General features: G+C 44.0%; 1 protein-coding gene across 2 annotated transcripts in view; it reads left to right on the plus strand.

The window, feature by feature from the left end:
- LOC102930923 (SITS-binding protein) overlaps positions 1-16,084 on the plus strand; it is a 72,986-nt gene that overhangs the window by 21,484 nt on the left and 35,418 nt on the right. For both annotated transcript variants that reach the window (XM_043549712.1, XM_037899518.2), the window contains 5 exons: positions 1,991-2,198; positions 2,722-2,872; positions 4,550-4,750; positions 7,095-7,363; positions 13,788-13,924. In XM_043549712.1, coding sequence (XP_043405647.1) covers positions 1,991-2,198; positions 2,722-2,872; positions 4,550-4,750; positions 7,095-7,363; positions 13,788-13,924 — 966 coding nt within the window. The remainder of the gene's footprint in view (positions 1-1,990; positions 2,199-2,721; positions 2,873-4,549; positions 4,751-7,094; positions 7,364-13,787; positions 13,925-16,084) is intronic.

The raw sequence follows: 16,084 nt of genomic DNA on the forward strand, positions 1-16,084 counted from the left end.
AAATCAGATTAACACAGCAAATAATCAGTTCTTAATCCTAAAGCAGAAGTTCAAGGAGATAAATGTTTGCTTAATTACAAACCAGTCAGAACTTTTACTCTCAGGAATGACACCAATCTTTAGCTGGGTGGATATTTTAGTATAGAAACCAAATTTGTTTACATCTGTGCCGCTGTCTCAAAAGTCAATTAAAGCTTTCCTCCTTGCTTACACTGTTAGGTACAGAGGATAACCCAGAGCCGGCGCTAGGCATAAACAGACTGAGCAATTGCTTAGGGCCCCGAGCAGCTCAAGGAGGCTCCTATTTGCTTTATATTATGTGTTGTGTGGCGAGCCCCCCAGAATATTTCTGTTTAGGGTCCTGTAGCAGGGTGGCTACCTTGCTCCTAAAATAGAAGGGGTTAAAAGCAGCCCTGGAGAGGGCTGTGGCTGGGGAAGGCTGATTGGGGAAGCAGTCGCAGCGAGGCCATGCCCCAATCAGGCCTCAGCTGGCCTGTGTAAAAAGGCTGTGAGCCAAGGGCCCAAGGAGTCTCTCTCTAGGCTGGGAGAGAGTAGGGCAGGCCTGGGTACTGAGAGTAGTGCCATGCTGGGGAAGACGCAGGCTGAGTGGGGGCACTCCAGGCTGGCAACTCCCCAGGCTGTGGGGCCTGGCCCAAGGCCCATAGAGGTACTGGGAGGCAGAGGAAGGTAACAGGTCCAAACCCCCTTGCCTATGATGAGTGGCCTTTACACTGCAGTCTGCCCCAGGGAGTGGGGGCTTGGTGATGACTGGTAGTAGCCCAGACTGAGGCAAGGTGGGGATAGTGGGTTGGGGGTTCCCTGGGAAGGGGAGAGGCAGGGTGTGCGGGTACTGCCAGGGAGCAGAACCCCAGAGAAAGAGGCACCGGGGTCTGTGAGGGACACAGGGGCCAGAGCTGGGTGGATCACCAGCCTGCAGAGGGCACTCCAGGCTGGAAAAGTGTTAATTCCCAACAGCCAGTAGGAGGCGCCGCAAGAGTGAGTCTGCTCCTTTACAGGTCTCCACTGGGCTAACACCACCTCTGAGCTAATCTGTTTCCTCTTCTCCCCTCAAATATAAACTTTACCAAGATACTTTAATAAAAGAAAGTTTTACCAACTTTTTCACTGAACAATGACAGTTTTGTTTCTATGAAGACTTTCTGAGAACAAGTAACAAACACATTGTATTATTTTAAGGCAAAGTTTAGGGAATATTCTCTGGTTCCTCCCTCTGTGTCCTTAACAGGCTCTACTACACCTATAAGCATCCAACTACGCATGCACACCCTAAAATAGTAGAAAGTAGAGATGTCTCCCAAAAAGGAAAAATAAAATATTTAAAGTGAAAAACAGGTTTGAACTCATCAGCTCTCTGACTTGTGTGGTGTAGGGACCTGTAACTGCAGTTGTGGACCAGACAGTGATTGCTGGCACTCGGCACTTCACTAAGGGACGTCTTCGGATACAGGAAAAACTAATCAAGGTTAGGAAGATGATGTTATGACTCCCCTTCTTCTGGAAGTGATTAATTTCAGGGTCTGGCTGGGCAGGTCAGTCTTCTTGTTCTCATTCTATTCAGCCTAAGCCACAAAGTCTTCTTGAGATGGCTGGTGACCCAAAAGGCACACAACCCTCTGCATGACCTATACTACTTTATTCCACCACCCAACTGCTTCGGAGTGGTGAGCAAATCTGGGTATAGATGGCATGGTCCAGTCCCACCACAGTGACCAAATTCCAGCCTGTGGATAGTTCAGAGAGTTCCCCTTTAGCCCGTGATTTCTTTCAGATGTCCTTTTGTACAACCACAGACAGAAAGAGGAGGAAATATGAGGCAAGTCTTGGGGATTCCTGAATATTTTTAGAAGCAAACTGAGGGTTCATGCAGGGAGAAGAGAGGCATTTGGGTGGCAGGAGGGAGGAGGAAAGGGGGGGCATCTGAAATGGGGATGTTCCCTGACTTTAATGCTGCCTCTTGTTGTCTCTAAAGGGGTGACAGTGACAGTTGCACCAGATGTCCCCATCTCCCTCTCAGTGGAGAGCAACAGGCACTTCTGTCTGGAGAGCCCTTCCAGCATATCCATGTTCCCCCTACAGTACATGGTGTGCATCAGTCAAAACATCACCTCTGCCCACCAGGAAGTGGGGAGTCAGCTCTCAGAGCAGGAGAGGAGGCTGCCAAACACTGACATATTAGGGTAAGAGAAAAATCTTCCCATTCCAGAAGGCACCAAATAACTATCCAGTGGCAGCAACCCTTGGTCCCTATTGAACTGGGATGGATTTCCACCAGCAATCCAGAGTGAAAAGCTCTGTACCCAGTGCCCTGAGCCATGCAGTCTCCCAGTGAATGTACAACAAGAAATTGAATGAAAACATTCCCATTTCTACTGGTGTTCAGTAGTAGCTCCATTAATTGATTGGTTCAAAAGCAAAGATCCAAAAGTCCAGTTCACTGGGGAGGAACATTCCCATTTCTTCTGCAATCAATATCTAAAGTAATGCTCCAAGTGGATCTAGATCATATACTGTTTGGTGGGAAGGGGGTTGTATTCTCCAACCATTTTCCTCCTTTTACTCTCTCCCACACCCCCTGTACACACACTGTCTTCAGAGACCTTGTGTCATGTATCTTCTGCCCAGCTGTGGGAGGCTAGACATAATAAATATCTGGTAAGATCAAGCAAGCCTTTTTTTTTTTTTTTAATTATCCTGATGCAGGTTGCCAATCTGGAGGCATTACAAAGCAGCAGATTCTGCTGCCAAAATGGAGCGAGGATTAAGGTCTTTCTTCAACAGATTGAAAAGACATCATCTCGGGGAGGGGCTAATTGCTCTCAATGAACATTCCACAATGTTACTTTCCAATGCGGTATGTGCATTTATGCTGGGTGAGGGCAAACTGAGGGACTGCTTAGGAAAGCCCAGAAAAAGGGGTGATGGGGTTCTGCTACTCTAGAGCAGGGAATGGGCCATTTTTTGATGTAGAAACCCGATGCCCCCATAGATCGACTTTAGGAGATATGGCAGAGAGGGCTACCTCTTCCAAGAGGTCCCACCCCCAAAGGTAAGAAGTGGTGACCAGTGCATGGTTTGGTCGGTGGGAGAATGTAATGGAATATTTGAGCCTTTGAAAAGGTTGTGTGCGGGGGAATGGGAGAGTATCGGAGATGGTTGGGATGTTATCTGAGGCTGTCCCCCTCCATCTCTATGGCAAACAGTAGGGCTGGATAAAAGTTTTCAAATAATTTTTCTCATTGGAAAATCGACTTTGTTCAAAAACAAAAAACCTCCTGGTTTTTCTAAATTTTCTCTGGGAAAAAAAATGAAAACTAAAAACTTTCAGCTTTTGGCTTATTTTTTTCTCCTCTCCCTGCCACCCCCTTTTTCAGTGGCCAAATGGAAAAATGAGAGAGAAGATGGGGGTGAATGGGATAAAATTTTTGCAAAAAAAAAATAATAATAATTTTTTTGAACAAACAAAAAAATGATCCTTTCTGAAACCTGAAAAATGAAATTTTTTTGAAGTTTTCAAAAATTCTCAAAAATGACCATTTTTGGACTAGCTCTAGTAATTTGCATGTAATGTAATTATAAGCACATCATTAAAGAGGGGGTATGTACTTTTCTAAATCTAATCTTAAGAATAATACAAGTTGTTTTGCACTTAGGGTACGTCTACACTGCAGTCAGAGGTGTGATCTGCATTCGGGAGAGTATCCCTGAGCTAGCTTTCATCTAGCTAACATGCCTAAAAATAGCAGTGACAATTCAGCAGTGCAGGCTAGGAACACACGTACTTACACATACTTGCCCGCACTGCCACATCTTCACTTAGCTGTGCTAAGCTAGTATAAAGGCCGGTATATGTGTGGGGATGTCTATCCAAACTATAATCACACCTTCGATTGCAGTGTAGGCTTACCTTTAGTGTGCTCCTGAATTGTTTGTGGGTTGTGGTTATTTTTTTTAAGGGGTGATGAAGGCTATTTAATTTGAGAGGAAGGATGTTCTTGTGGTTCAGGTACTGAACTGGGACTCGGGAGAGTTGGGTTCAGTTCTCAGCTCTGCCATAGACTCCCTGTGTGACCTTGGGCCAGATTTTCAAGAGTTCAGCTCCCATTTTAGGTACCTGAATCAAGTGGCTGGATTGTCAAAATTGCTCAGCTCCCAGGAGTTCTCAATGAGTTAAGTGGTTTAAATGAAAGCTGAGCTCTTTTGAAAATCTGCCCCTTAATCTGTCTTTACTTCAGTTCCCCAACTGTAAAATCAGTCCCTTAGTCTTTCTATCTTGTCTATATTGATTGTAAACTCTTCAGAGCAGAGCTTCTCTCTCATTCAGTGTATGTGCAGCCCTCAGCACAATGGGACCCCCAATCTCAGTTGGAGCATCTACATGATACTGTGATACTGCTACTCATAAAGACTGTACTGTTAACTAGTCTGACTTGCCAAGCCTTGCATTCTCTGGCCATCAGTTTCAAGTTACCTTGATGACCTGTGTTCAGAGTATTGACTAATAGTGCACTCTGCTCTTCCTTCCCTCCAGGACCATATGCACTTGCCCATGGCTAGCAGGAAGATGCATGCTCTGAGACACACCAGGGACCCCTCATTAATTAAACCTCTGAAGTTTTCTATAACTCTGTCCCCGTACACAAGCATTAACTCCCAGCTGTTTCTGATGTCTCTGCAAGAGGGCAAAGAAAATTACTGGCTGAGCCTCCAATCAAAATTCGACAGCCACCCGGTACAAGCCTATATTGCTTTTCTGATCCAATCACTTAAGTCTAGAGAGTCTGAACTCAGAAGAAGCCAACAGGTATAAGAAACACTTGGCTGGTTAAACACTCTTTCCACAGTAATAGATAATCAATGCTGCACACTACACTAGACGGTGTTTAAATATTAGTGATCCAGTCTCAGACATGTAACATTTAATATAAATAAAGCCATATCTTGGATTTTTTAATAGAATGTGTCACTGAAAAAAATATTACCCACTTTAGTTGTCTGTTAACCAAAATAACTCCTGACTGACACAGATTTGTGTGCTATATTAAAAAGCTAAATCTCTTTTGCTAGAGGCTCAGTTTCATACCAGTACTCTTGTGGCACTGGGGTATGTTACTACAGATAGTAAGTTATGAAATGTTTTAAAATGTGCATTGTAACTGAATTTAAAACCAGGCACAGTTAGGTCAATGTGGGGCCAATTATTAGATAGTCTTATCTATATCTTTTCCTACATTTCCTGTGAAGAGCCCATATAACTCTTTCCCCCTTTCAGTTCTAAATTAGAAGAGAGTCCATAAGCCCAGTCTTCATAAGCAACCTTACAATAAATGGGCAGTACCCATAACTCAGTACCCAGCTGCAAGCCTACCATGATAAAACCAGGGTATTTGTAGCCAAAGCCAACCTCTCTTGGTCCATCAGTGGTAAAAGCTTGAGTCTCTTCCACTTTAGCTCATGGACTAAGGCCTGAAGCTGGCAGCTGTAGCAATCACTGGCCTCTTACGAGGACCAGCCAGTAGAAGGGGGCAAAGACCCGCACTCTCCTACAGTAGATTACAAATGCAACTCAGTATTCCTGGCAAATCTTACAATAATGAACCATTACATGGCGGAGCAATGCAGATCATTTTTTGGTAAGCAAGTAGATTTCAAGCTTCCAGAAGGATATCTGAAATCAAAATAAAATAAATAGTTAAGTATGAATGTGGCGGGTTTTGTACCTCACCCACCCCTTTGATCTAGGGGGAGGCGAGGAGTAACCCTGCCTTTCTGCACCTACGTCTGCTCTACTGCCCCTTCGGTAGTCTGTATGGTGTGTCTCAATGGCCAGAGTCCCTCTAAACTCTCTCCCCCTAGTGGGATAGTGGAGCCTGGCAGCCAGAGTCCATATAGTACACTCCTAGAGCAGTATGGCCCAATGGCCACAGTCCCTCTAAATCCTCTGAGGCAAGCAAGGGGTCAGGGAATTAAGTCATCTCAAAAAGGGGAGGGCAATGACCCCCGGTAGGGGAGCCCGGGCCCACCCACCTTCACCACTCCAACCCAGGGCCTCTCAGGGGTGGAATGATCCGCCACAGGGTCAGCGGGGAATCCGACTGAAACACGCTGACGGCATAGTGGTGGGAGGTACCACTCCCTTACCTTCCCTGGGCCTCTTCCTACCAGTCCTCCAGTCACCGTAGTCCGTGTAGTGTCAGGGTCTCCAGGGCTCTCAGCACCAGACACTTCCTGGGGTTTTGATAGCTGCAAGCCTCTGGTCCAGGTTCCTGGCTCTTCAGCTCTCCCCGGTAAGGGCTGTAATGGCTCCTGGGCTGGCACTTCCACTGAGCCTTCCTCCTCAGCCACCAGCCCTGACTGAACAGTTCTACAGGCTTTTATACCTGACTTCCAGTCGGAGCTTGCCCAGCAGAGCCTCAGGGGCATGGCTTCCTCTGCGAGGAGGGAAGGGTTAACTCTCTCAGTCGCAGTGCGGGGCCGGTCCACCCATCACAATGAAAAATACCTCGCGCTGCTCTTTTCAATATTTATTCACTGACACACATGTCATAATTTACAAAGGATTTTTACTGGTAAGCTTGATTTTCAATTAAAGGAATTTTCAGGCTTGCTGCCAGTAGCCTGGAGAGAAGTGTAGGCACTTAGGGTTTGATCCAAAGCCTGTTAGAAAGACTCCTCATGACTTCAGGTGGGCACTGGATCAGGCCTTTCACCAGCAATACAGTGCTGCCAGTTCTCGTGTGTCAGCAAGTCATGCTTTCCACAAGTCACTTCAAGGGTTGCCCAACCAGTATACATCCAGAATATTATCTCTAACAATGCCCTATGCCTTTGGCTTCAGAAGGAAATAAAAGCTCAGTGCTATCTACATTAATAAGAATGCAAAATAATAACATGGCATATTATATCATGGGAGAGAACATCTTCCTGACCTCACCTAGTGATCAGCTTATGTCCTGGTGCATGGGGACTGACAGCTTTTACAATTCTATCCTAGCTAGTGTAACGGTAGACGCTCTGGAATTAGTAAGTGTATAATGGTTCAAACCCAGCCTCATACTACCCTTGCTGTATCACAGACTCCTCTGCTTACCAAGTGGAAAGGGCAGTTTTCTGTCCGGCTGAATGTGACCAATGATGCTGCAAGAAACTGGTACATGGACAGGGTGAGCCTCTTGTGGCAGAGACTGGGAGCGCAGTATGTGACTTTTGAAGGTGCTGAAGGAAACACATTTGCGGAACAGACAGTCCAGCCACCCAAAGAACTGGAAGGGGATAAATACATTGGCATTTTTGCTCTTATGGCAGCTACGCTGGGAAATTCGACAATAATTAGTGCCGTCACAAGGTGAGTCTCAGGAAAAGCGCTCGAAAGGTGAAATGAAAACAGACATCTAAAGCCTCCAATTGGTCCTATTTCAGTGCAAGCAGGATAGCTGGGCTAGGGTCCAAACAGCCAAGGAAGAGGGTGAACTGTACGGGAGCCCTGTTTTAACCCTGCGTGGGAACTTGGGTGGGCATTGTGGAATGAGAGATTCTGCATGTGGCACAATTTAAAGCACACAGGGTAACTCATCTTCATGCCACTTATCTGAAATTGGCTTCAGTGGAGGAGAGCAGTGGTTGGTTTATCTCCCACTGAACAAACAGACCAGCTAATGGCAGCTGCCAGTTCTGCTATGCAAGCAAGCAGAGAGTGCATCCACATTTGTACTGTAGGAGGTAGGATTCCAGCTCACGTAGGCATACCCGTGCTGGCGCTACTCGAATCAGCACCTAAAAATAGCAGCAGCATGTGTGACAGCTCGGGCTAGGTGCCCCATTATGTACCCGGAGGTCAGGTGGGATTGTACTCAGGGCAGATAGCCCAAGCAGCTGCCTGTGCCGCCAGGGACACACTGCTATTTTTAGACGCTAGCTCAAGCAGAGCTAGCGCCGGTACGTCTATCCAAGCTGGGAGTCACACCTCCCAGCTCAGATGTAGCCATGCCCAGATCCTCAAAGGCATCTAGATGCTGAATTACCATTGATTTCAAATACCTTTGAGGATCTGGGCCATAATGGCAGTTTGCTCCTCCCAGCCTGCAGCCGCACCATTATTGTGGGATGTACTAACCCTGCCAATCTGAAAGCACCACTCCTGAAACTTGTCACTGGAAAGAAAATGCACACACTGCTGGGTTGGATTCAGCCCCAGTAGGGACAAGGAAGTGGTTGGGTGATTGGGTCTACTGCCCCGTGTGCTTTGTTACCCTGTCAATTAACCCGTTACCCAAGCAAGCTATAATTTGCTGATCTTCTGGTTGGGGGGCTCATAGAACTAAACTGCAGAGTCTACTGATAAGATTCTTGCCAAAGACCGTTAGACTTTGGTTTGGCTCTTGCTGATTTCAGTTCCTTTGCTGAAAAGTGCAAAGCAGAATTAAATGTATATGTTTATTTTATTTCAAAACTCAAAAAAAAAAAAAAAGATTGAAAATGGCTTTTTTTCCCCACAGAAAAATTCAGGATTTTTTTTTTATTAATTCCCTGCTTTTTATTTTATTTTATTTTGGTAGGAAAATGTTTCAGCTAGAAAATTGTGATCAAATCTACACATACTGTTTTGCAGGCACATAAATGAGGAAATATGCAAAATGGGGCTGGCCAATAAATTTCTGCTGCAGCTTCTAGAATCCAGGGACACAAATCATTGTTTCCCAAAGAGAAAATCCAGCCCAATTAGTATTATGAGAGCAAACAGGCTGAGGCTCCATCTCTCTCTCTTTCTTAGTGATAAATGGTGTTAATTTTAAATGGCCATAAAGAATGATAGACTGTCCTGATACAGTTGCAAGTCTGCTCTGATACTCTTGCAAGTCTCTTGAAATGACCCAACTGGAGGGCTTGTCCTGCAGCATGAGTGTGTGAGGGGGCTTTTTCTTTCCCTTCCTATGACTGGGGTTTTTTTTTGTTTTTCTTTTTCAGTGTGTGTTATGTTTATAGGATGACACACAGATCCAAGGTCTTGGCCACTTATGATAATCCAAGCTCCCACAGCACCTTTTGCAAAGCAGGGACATTAACTCCAGTGTTTTAGCCAAAGTCCACTCTGAGCAATTATTTTGCCACCTAATTATCACCTGTAGTTTCAAATGGGTACAGTCTTCTTCGCTTTCTCTCCTGTAATGTTGCTGTACACTACCACAGCTGCCATATTCCACACCAGAAGTGGGTGTATTTCAGTGGCAGGGACAGAGATCCGTGGTTAATTTGTGCCAGGGCTTGCCAGGGCTGAGACCTGGCACCTCTAGGCTTGGCAGTTCATAGCCCTGGCATCTCTGGGCTTGCCACATAAGTTATTAAAGTAAATCATTGATTGATCCCTGGCACCTCTTTCATTATGAATTAAGAAAAGGAGGACTCGTGGCACCTTAGAGACTAACCAATTTATTTGAGCATAAGCTTTCGTGAGCTACAGCTCACTTCATCGGATGCAACTGAATTAAGCCCTGCAGTGATCTCTAAATAGCCTTTACATATCACACAGCAGGCCTAATTAGTCAGTTAATGTTTGCAGCACACTTTGAGATTAAAGGCACTATGTCAGTGGAGAGCTTTGTTGTTTTTACGTTGGGATCTCTTGTATTTACCAGATGGCGAAGGGATACAAATTATTTGGGAAATAAATATTTTCAAGCTTCTTATGAGGCTTTTACAGGAAATTGGAAACAAAGATCATTTTAAACGGTTCATTTAAAAGAAGAAAAGGCTGTAACTCTCCTTGGGAATGCCTAGTTCAAAGACATTTCTAAATCGGCTGTGGGACTGACAGTGATTCAGAAAGACGGTGCTGTCTGTGACGATTCAGAAGAGTGTCAGGTATCACCTAGGAAATGAAAGCAGTAGGGTGGCAAGCTGTTCCTACAAGCTGGTCATCTGTTGATGCAGATTTGCTCAGCCACTTGTAATTAGTAGCTCTCAGGTACCAGAACTGCTCCATAAACCATTGCATCAAATCCCATGTCACCTCTGAGAAAGCATCACCAGAAAGTATTTTTGGGAGCACCTGTGGACCAATCAGTCTGTTATTAGTAGTACTGTTGCTCATTGTTTATGGTGCTATTTATATTCATGGCATATCTTTAGATACCTAAAAGACACTATCACTGCCTTGAAGATCTTGTAATCTAAATTACCCCGTTGGGCCTGGGTCACAGTGTGATAAAGGTTAAGAACCCCCTAGTTAACGGTGTTCTACTAAAATCAAAGGTCACCACTTCAGAGCCCTAAGAGCATTTAGGCACAAATCCTGAAGTTTTTCCCTAATCCTTGCTTGCACATAATTCCTGTTGACTTCACAGAGAGTTTTGCTGGAGTAAAGTCTGCAGGATCTGGCCGTGACTGCACATCCAGAAAAGCAACACCCAAACTATCTTATGGACCTATACCAGAGGCAATATGCTATCAGAAGCCTTGTGACCCCTGAGTGTGCATTGAGGGCCCAACCTAATTCCCAATGAAGTCAATGGAAGGGCTCCCAGTGGCTTCAATGGGCATTGGGTCAGACCGTGAGTAATGGCAGACAGAGCAATAAGAAAGCCATGAGGAAGGGTTTGCTGAGTACTGTAAGGATAGGTGTTATGGCAGTATTGCAGTAGTGACTCTGCTAATGACTGTTCTGGAAATGTCCAAATGTTTCTAGGAGCTGGAGCAGTCTGAATCTGATGCTCATGCAGTTTATAAAAGTGTTGTACCTTCTCTCTAGCCAATCTAACTCCTGTGTGCTTGCTAAATACTATGTGGTGTCAGGAGATACATAAAAGGAAAATTGGAGGACTGACTTCCTCCGACCCCATTGGAATTGCAAGGAATCCTCACAAGAAAACGGTGTCAGCGTGTAAACAGTTTGATGTTTTTCTCGTACTGATGGAGATCTCTGAGAAAGCAACTAAAATGCCAGCCATGATGTTTCTCTGCATGTCAGGATCAGCAGTATTGCAAACGTCTGATGCTTTTACATGGAAGGAGGGACTAGAAGACATAAAGAGGATTTGGCATAGATGATGTATACAGATACTAGGAAAACCTTTCTAACTGTAAGGATAGCTAAGCACTGGAACAGGTTACCCACAACAGTTGTGGAATCTTTGCCACTGGATGTTTTAAAGAATGGGTTAGGCAAACATTGTCAGGGATGGACTAGGTCTACTTAATGTTGCCTCAGCACAGAGGGAAGGACTAGATGACCTTGTGAAGTCCCTTCCAGCCCTACATGTCTATGATTTTAGAATTACTTAAACCTAGAAAAATATTACATCTGAGAGACATTCAGTTTTTAAAAATTCAAAGTCAAGGGCAATATGAGTCAGTTAATTTAAAAGTGACTAACTCGGTGATTAAAGCTCAAACTTCAATTTGGGGAATAATGTGACTCTTAATAACCAAGAGGCTTGTATATGGAATACAAAATGACCAACTGAGGCAAACTTGTGGACGAGATGATTTAACCCACATTTTAGACATGTTGTTGGGCCAATGAGTGAAATGTAGATTTTGGCTTTTGATGATCTGGCACAGATAAGCAAGTAGTCCAGTCTCGTCATGTTAAAGAGACAAAACTAGAAATGAAGGAAATCAAAATCAAAATCTCTCTCCATTAGATGTGGTCAAGAAAATTAGCCAAGGAATTACCCAGCATTTGGTCAAATATGGTGTGAAAGCAATGAAAAAATAATTTTTCAAGGCTATGTCAAAAACTGTAGTTAATCTCAAGAGTGTCTCTGTTTTGGCAAACAATTCTACAATTCAGATCTCTTTGTTGGTAGTATCTGGAGAATTTACTGCTGCAGACTAACAAATACAGCTAAGCATTAATGATAGAACTGTAGCCTTTTAACCTAGACACTGGAGTACAATGTAGTGTTATTCCATTAAATATCTAATACTGTAAGTAAGGAAAGGATACAGAAAATTAAAGTAAAGCTTGTTTCATATTCAGGTCAGAAAATACTGGTATAAAGGCAAATAACTATTACAATTTGCTTTAGAATCCAGTAAAAAATAATATCTTTTTGAACAGTTAAATGCAGATGGTATCATCTGTTTGAAGACTAAAAACCTATCTACCCATGAAATTAGTTAAAAATATGTTTGCTGAAAACACCATAAAATTGCATACAGAGAGTGTAGGCTGTATTTGGAGAGACTTCTCAAATGACCTCAGAGACTCAGGGTACCTGAAAGAAAAATTCCAGTTAAGAGAAACAAGTCAATTTACTCTAGTGGTCCAATTATGAAGGGAAAAAATTTGTGCTTATAGATACCGACAAGTGTAATTTTAACTGTATGGAAAAAACAGTAATTACTGAAAATTTAGATCAACTTACAGACAGATCTAACTCTAGACATGTAAACTGAAAGCCAAATGAATTAAGAATATGTATCAATCCATGTGGTTTAAATAAAGTCAGAAAATGTGAACTGTATATGACTAAAACTTGAAGAATTGAGGGCCAAACACTTTGTACCAAAAATATTCTCAGTGTTAGATGAAGAACCTGCATTGTGTCAAGTTCTAAGTTAGTGACTTTTCAGACACTGTTTGGGTGTTTTAAGGTGTGCCTTTAATTGTTAATTGTGTTCCAGAGCATATCAAACAGTGTAAAGACTTGTGAGGAGTTCTAAGGGGTGAAAGTCATAATGGATGAAATTCTGATTTGGGCTAGAGACCTCAAAGAACACAATGAAAGACTTCGATGATTTTGGCAGACAGCAAGGGAGTGGCACCTAACCATGAATTTAACTTCTATTAGACCAGTTGTTGATTTTTATCTGTATTGGACATTTGTGCACTCGAAGAGTAGCCTGTTGCATTTGACTTACGATACCTAAACATGGCAGAAAGAAATGACTTCTAGATTGAAAAGAAGGTGTTTGTGTTTGTCTTACGTTATGTACGTACCCACGCCCGAAAAGAGCCATTAATAAACAGGCTGAAGACTGCTTGGAAATGTGTTTAGATTTAATCTTCAGCACAACCTAGATCCCAATTTGTGATGCTGAAGTTGGAGAGAATTATTCCATATTGAAATAAAAATTGAATAAGGACTTGCCCCAGCTGATACCAATAGCAGGGCAGTAAACACAATAATACCACCAGACAATAATGTAGATAAATACGAAATTCATGAAGTGAAACCTATGTCTATTATAACCTCAGAAATAACAGAATTCCTAACTGGAACATGAAGTTACCCAGCTTTACATGAAATGAAACTAAGAGTTTTGCAAGGACAGCACAATGAAAGAGCAGAGTTAGAAATAAACCTAGCCATTTCAGGACAAAAGCAGGGAGGACAACACTTTGCTAAAGCCAGACAGAGTAATTGTTCCAACATCACCATACAAATAAACTCTTGCTAAAATACACTGAAGTCATCTAGGTATTGAAAAATGTAAGCAAATGGCAAAAGGTGTCTTGTTCTAGAAGGGATGAGCATTCAGAGTATGTCTACACTAGCACTGGGAGGTGTAATTTCCAGTCTAGGTAGACACACAAACAGCAGTGTATCTGTGGCTGTGCAGGTGGCAGGACGGGCTAACTACCCCAAGCTCTACCTAGGGGTTCAGACTATCTGTTCTCTCTCCAGCGTGCGCACACCCTCAGCTGACAGATGTCACAGCACAGGGCAAGGCAGGCAATGCTTTCTGAAAGAGTTGAGGCAGCCTGGCTTACTAAACATTACATGTGTTTTTCTGGTTTGCTGTTCATCTGCCCTTGTTGCTCCTAGATCTAACCATCTGCCACTCTTCATTCAAATGACCCCGCTCCAGTCGGACTGGAGCTATGCTGGTTTGAAGGGAATTATACCTTCTGTGCTTCACTACAGTCTTCTTGGCTACAACTTCTTCATTCCGGATGCTGTAGGTAATATATTTTTGTGATCTGTTCGTATCCCCGACCATTCTGCATGAATTTTGTAAGGTCGAAGCATTGCCTCTTGCTACAGCAGGAAGAATGCATGTGGTCTGTTAGCTCCATCAGCAAGCTGCTAAAAACCATAGAAAGCTATATTAAGACACAGCCTCAGGGGGGGGTTTTTTGGTATCCTATTCTATGCCACATCAAGTTTATTTGATTTACTATTAACAGGAATTAACCAGGGAATTTAAAGAAAGATTTTTATCAAATTAAATAGGAAACCCATATGCTTCTAGGTTCCTTGGGATTAGATTTCAAAGAACTCCTTAACTTTGTACCAAGGGCACCTTAACTGGGTCCAGCTCATTGAAAATATGCCAGGAGCCTGAGGACTGCATGTAAATTTGTATAAACTGGCATAGATTGCATCCGCTTTTGTCTCTTGGGTAGACTGTGAACTGGCCATGTGGCATAGTGGGAGCCCAAGGAACTGTGCACCAGCTCCTTGAGATATTGAGCCAGAGCCTCACCTGGTGTAAGTTAGCATAGCCCCATTTTGCATTCAATGAAGCCTGTCTTATGAAAAAAGAAAAGGAGTACTTGTGGCACCTTAGAGACTAACCAATTTATGTGCCACAAGTACTCCTTTTCTTTTTGCGAATACAGACTAACACGGCTGTTACTCTGAAACCTGTCTTATGAAAGGAGACTCAAAGACCTTGGCTTGTTTAGCCTAACCAAAAGAAGGCTGAGGGGAGATATGATTGCTCTCTATAAATATATCACAGGGATAAATACCAGGCAGGGAGAGGAATTATTTAAGCTCAGTACCAATGTGGACACAAGAACAAATGGATACAAACTGGCCATTGGGAAGTTTAGACTTGAAATTAGACGAAGGTTTCTAACCATCAGAGGAGTGAAGTTCTGGAAAAGACTTCCAAGGGAAGCAGTGGGGGCAAAAGACATATCTGGCTTCAAGGCTAAACTTGATAAATTTATGGAGGGGATGGTATGATGGGATAGCCTAATTTTGGCAATTAATTGATCTTTGACTATTAACAGTAAAGATGCCCAATGGCCTGTGAAGGGACACTAGATAGGGTGGGATCTGAGTAACTACAGAGAATTCTTTCCTGGGTGTCTGGCTGGTGAGTCTTGCCCACATGCTCAGGGTTCAGCTGATCGCCATATTTGGGGTCGGGAAGGAATTTTCCCCTCCAGGGCAGATTGGCAGAGACCCTGGGGTTTTTCGCCTTCCTCTTCAGCGTGGGGCACGGGTCACTTGCTGAAGGATTCTCTGCACCTTGAAGTCTTTAAACCACGAGTTGAGGACTTCAATAGCTCAGACATAGGTCAGGGGTTTGTTACAGGAGTGGGTGGGTGAGATTCTGTGGCCTGCATTGTGCAGGAGGTCAGACTAGACGATCATAATGGTCCCTTCTGACCTTAAAGTCTATGAGTCTATGAAGCTATGCTGACTCACATCAGCTCAGAGTCTGGTCACTTGTGTCTGAGGCAGGGGTGATACCTCTGGGAGCAATGGGGAAGCACGTACAGCAGCACCATCCACATCCTTTTCTCAGGGTGGGGCATATGCTCACCCCAGTCTGCCTCTCACAGGAGTTTCTCTGCAATGCTACTGGTGCTAGAGTCTCCTGGACCAGGGATGCAAGGGATGCAAGATTGTGCCTGCGCAGAGGTTTCTTGCAAGTTTCTTGTGTATGTTGGCAGGGCCGTCCTATGATTTATGGGGCCCTACGCAGTATTATTAAACTGTTGCCCCTATGCTCCATTGAAGGCTGTCCTCAGCTGGTGCCACTGACCCCAGTGTGTCAAGAGGTCACGGACCCCCAGGACCTCCCACCACCATTGCTGACACACACTGAGCTTCGTACGCAGCAGACACTGCAGCAGTGACTTACAGCAGGCTTCACGCTGTCACATGGAGGCTGCAGCTTGCCAGAGCCCACGGCCCTCCTGCAGCCCCTTGCCACTCCTGGCTCACCACAAACATTTTGACAGGAAGTACCAAGCAGTAATAACAACAACAATGATACAACTGTGTGTGTACGTGTGTGTGTGTGTGTGTGCATGAGTGTGTGCGCGTGCACGAGTGTGTGTGCATGCGCACGTGATAGACTGTGTGTATGTGTGTGTGAGAGA

The sequence above is a fragment of the Chelonia mydas genome, chromosome 6 (genome assembly GCF_015237465.2).
Source record: "Chelonia mydas isolate rCheMyd1 chromosome 6, rCheMyd1.pri.v2, whole genome shotgun sequence".
Taxonomy (NCBI): Eukaryota; Metazoa; Chordata; order Testudines; family Cheloniidae; genus Chelonia; species Chelonia mydas.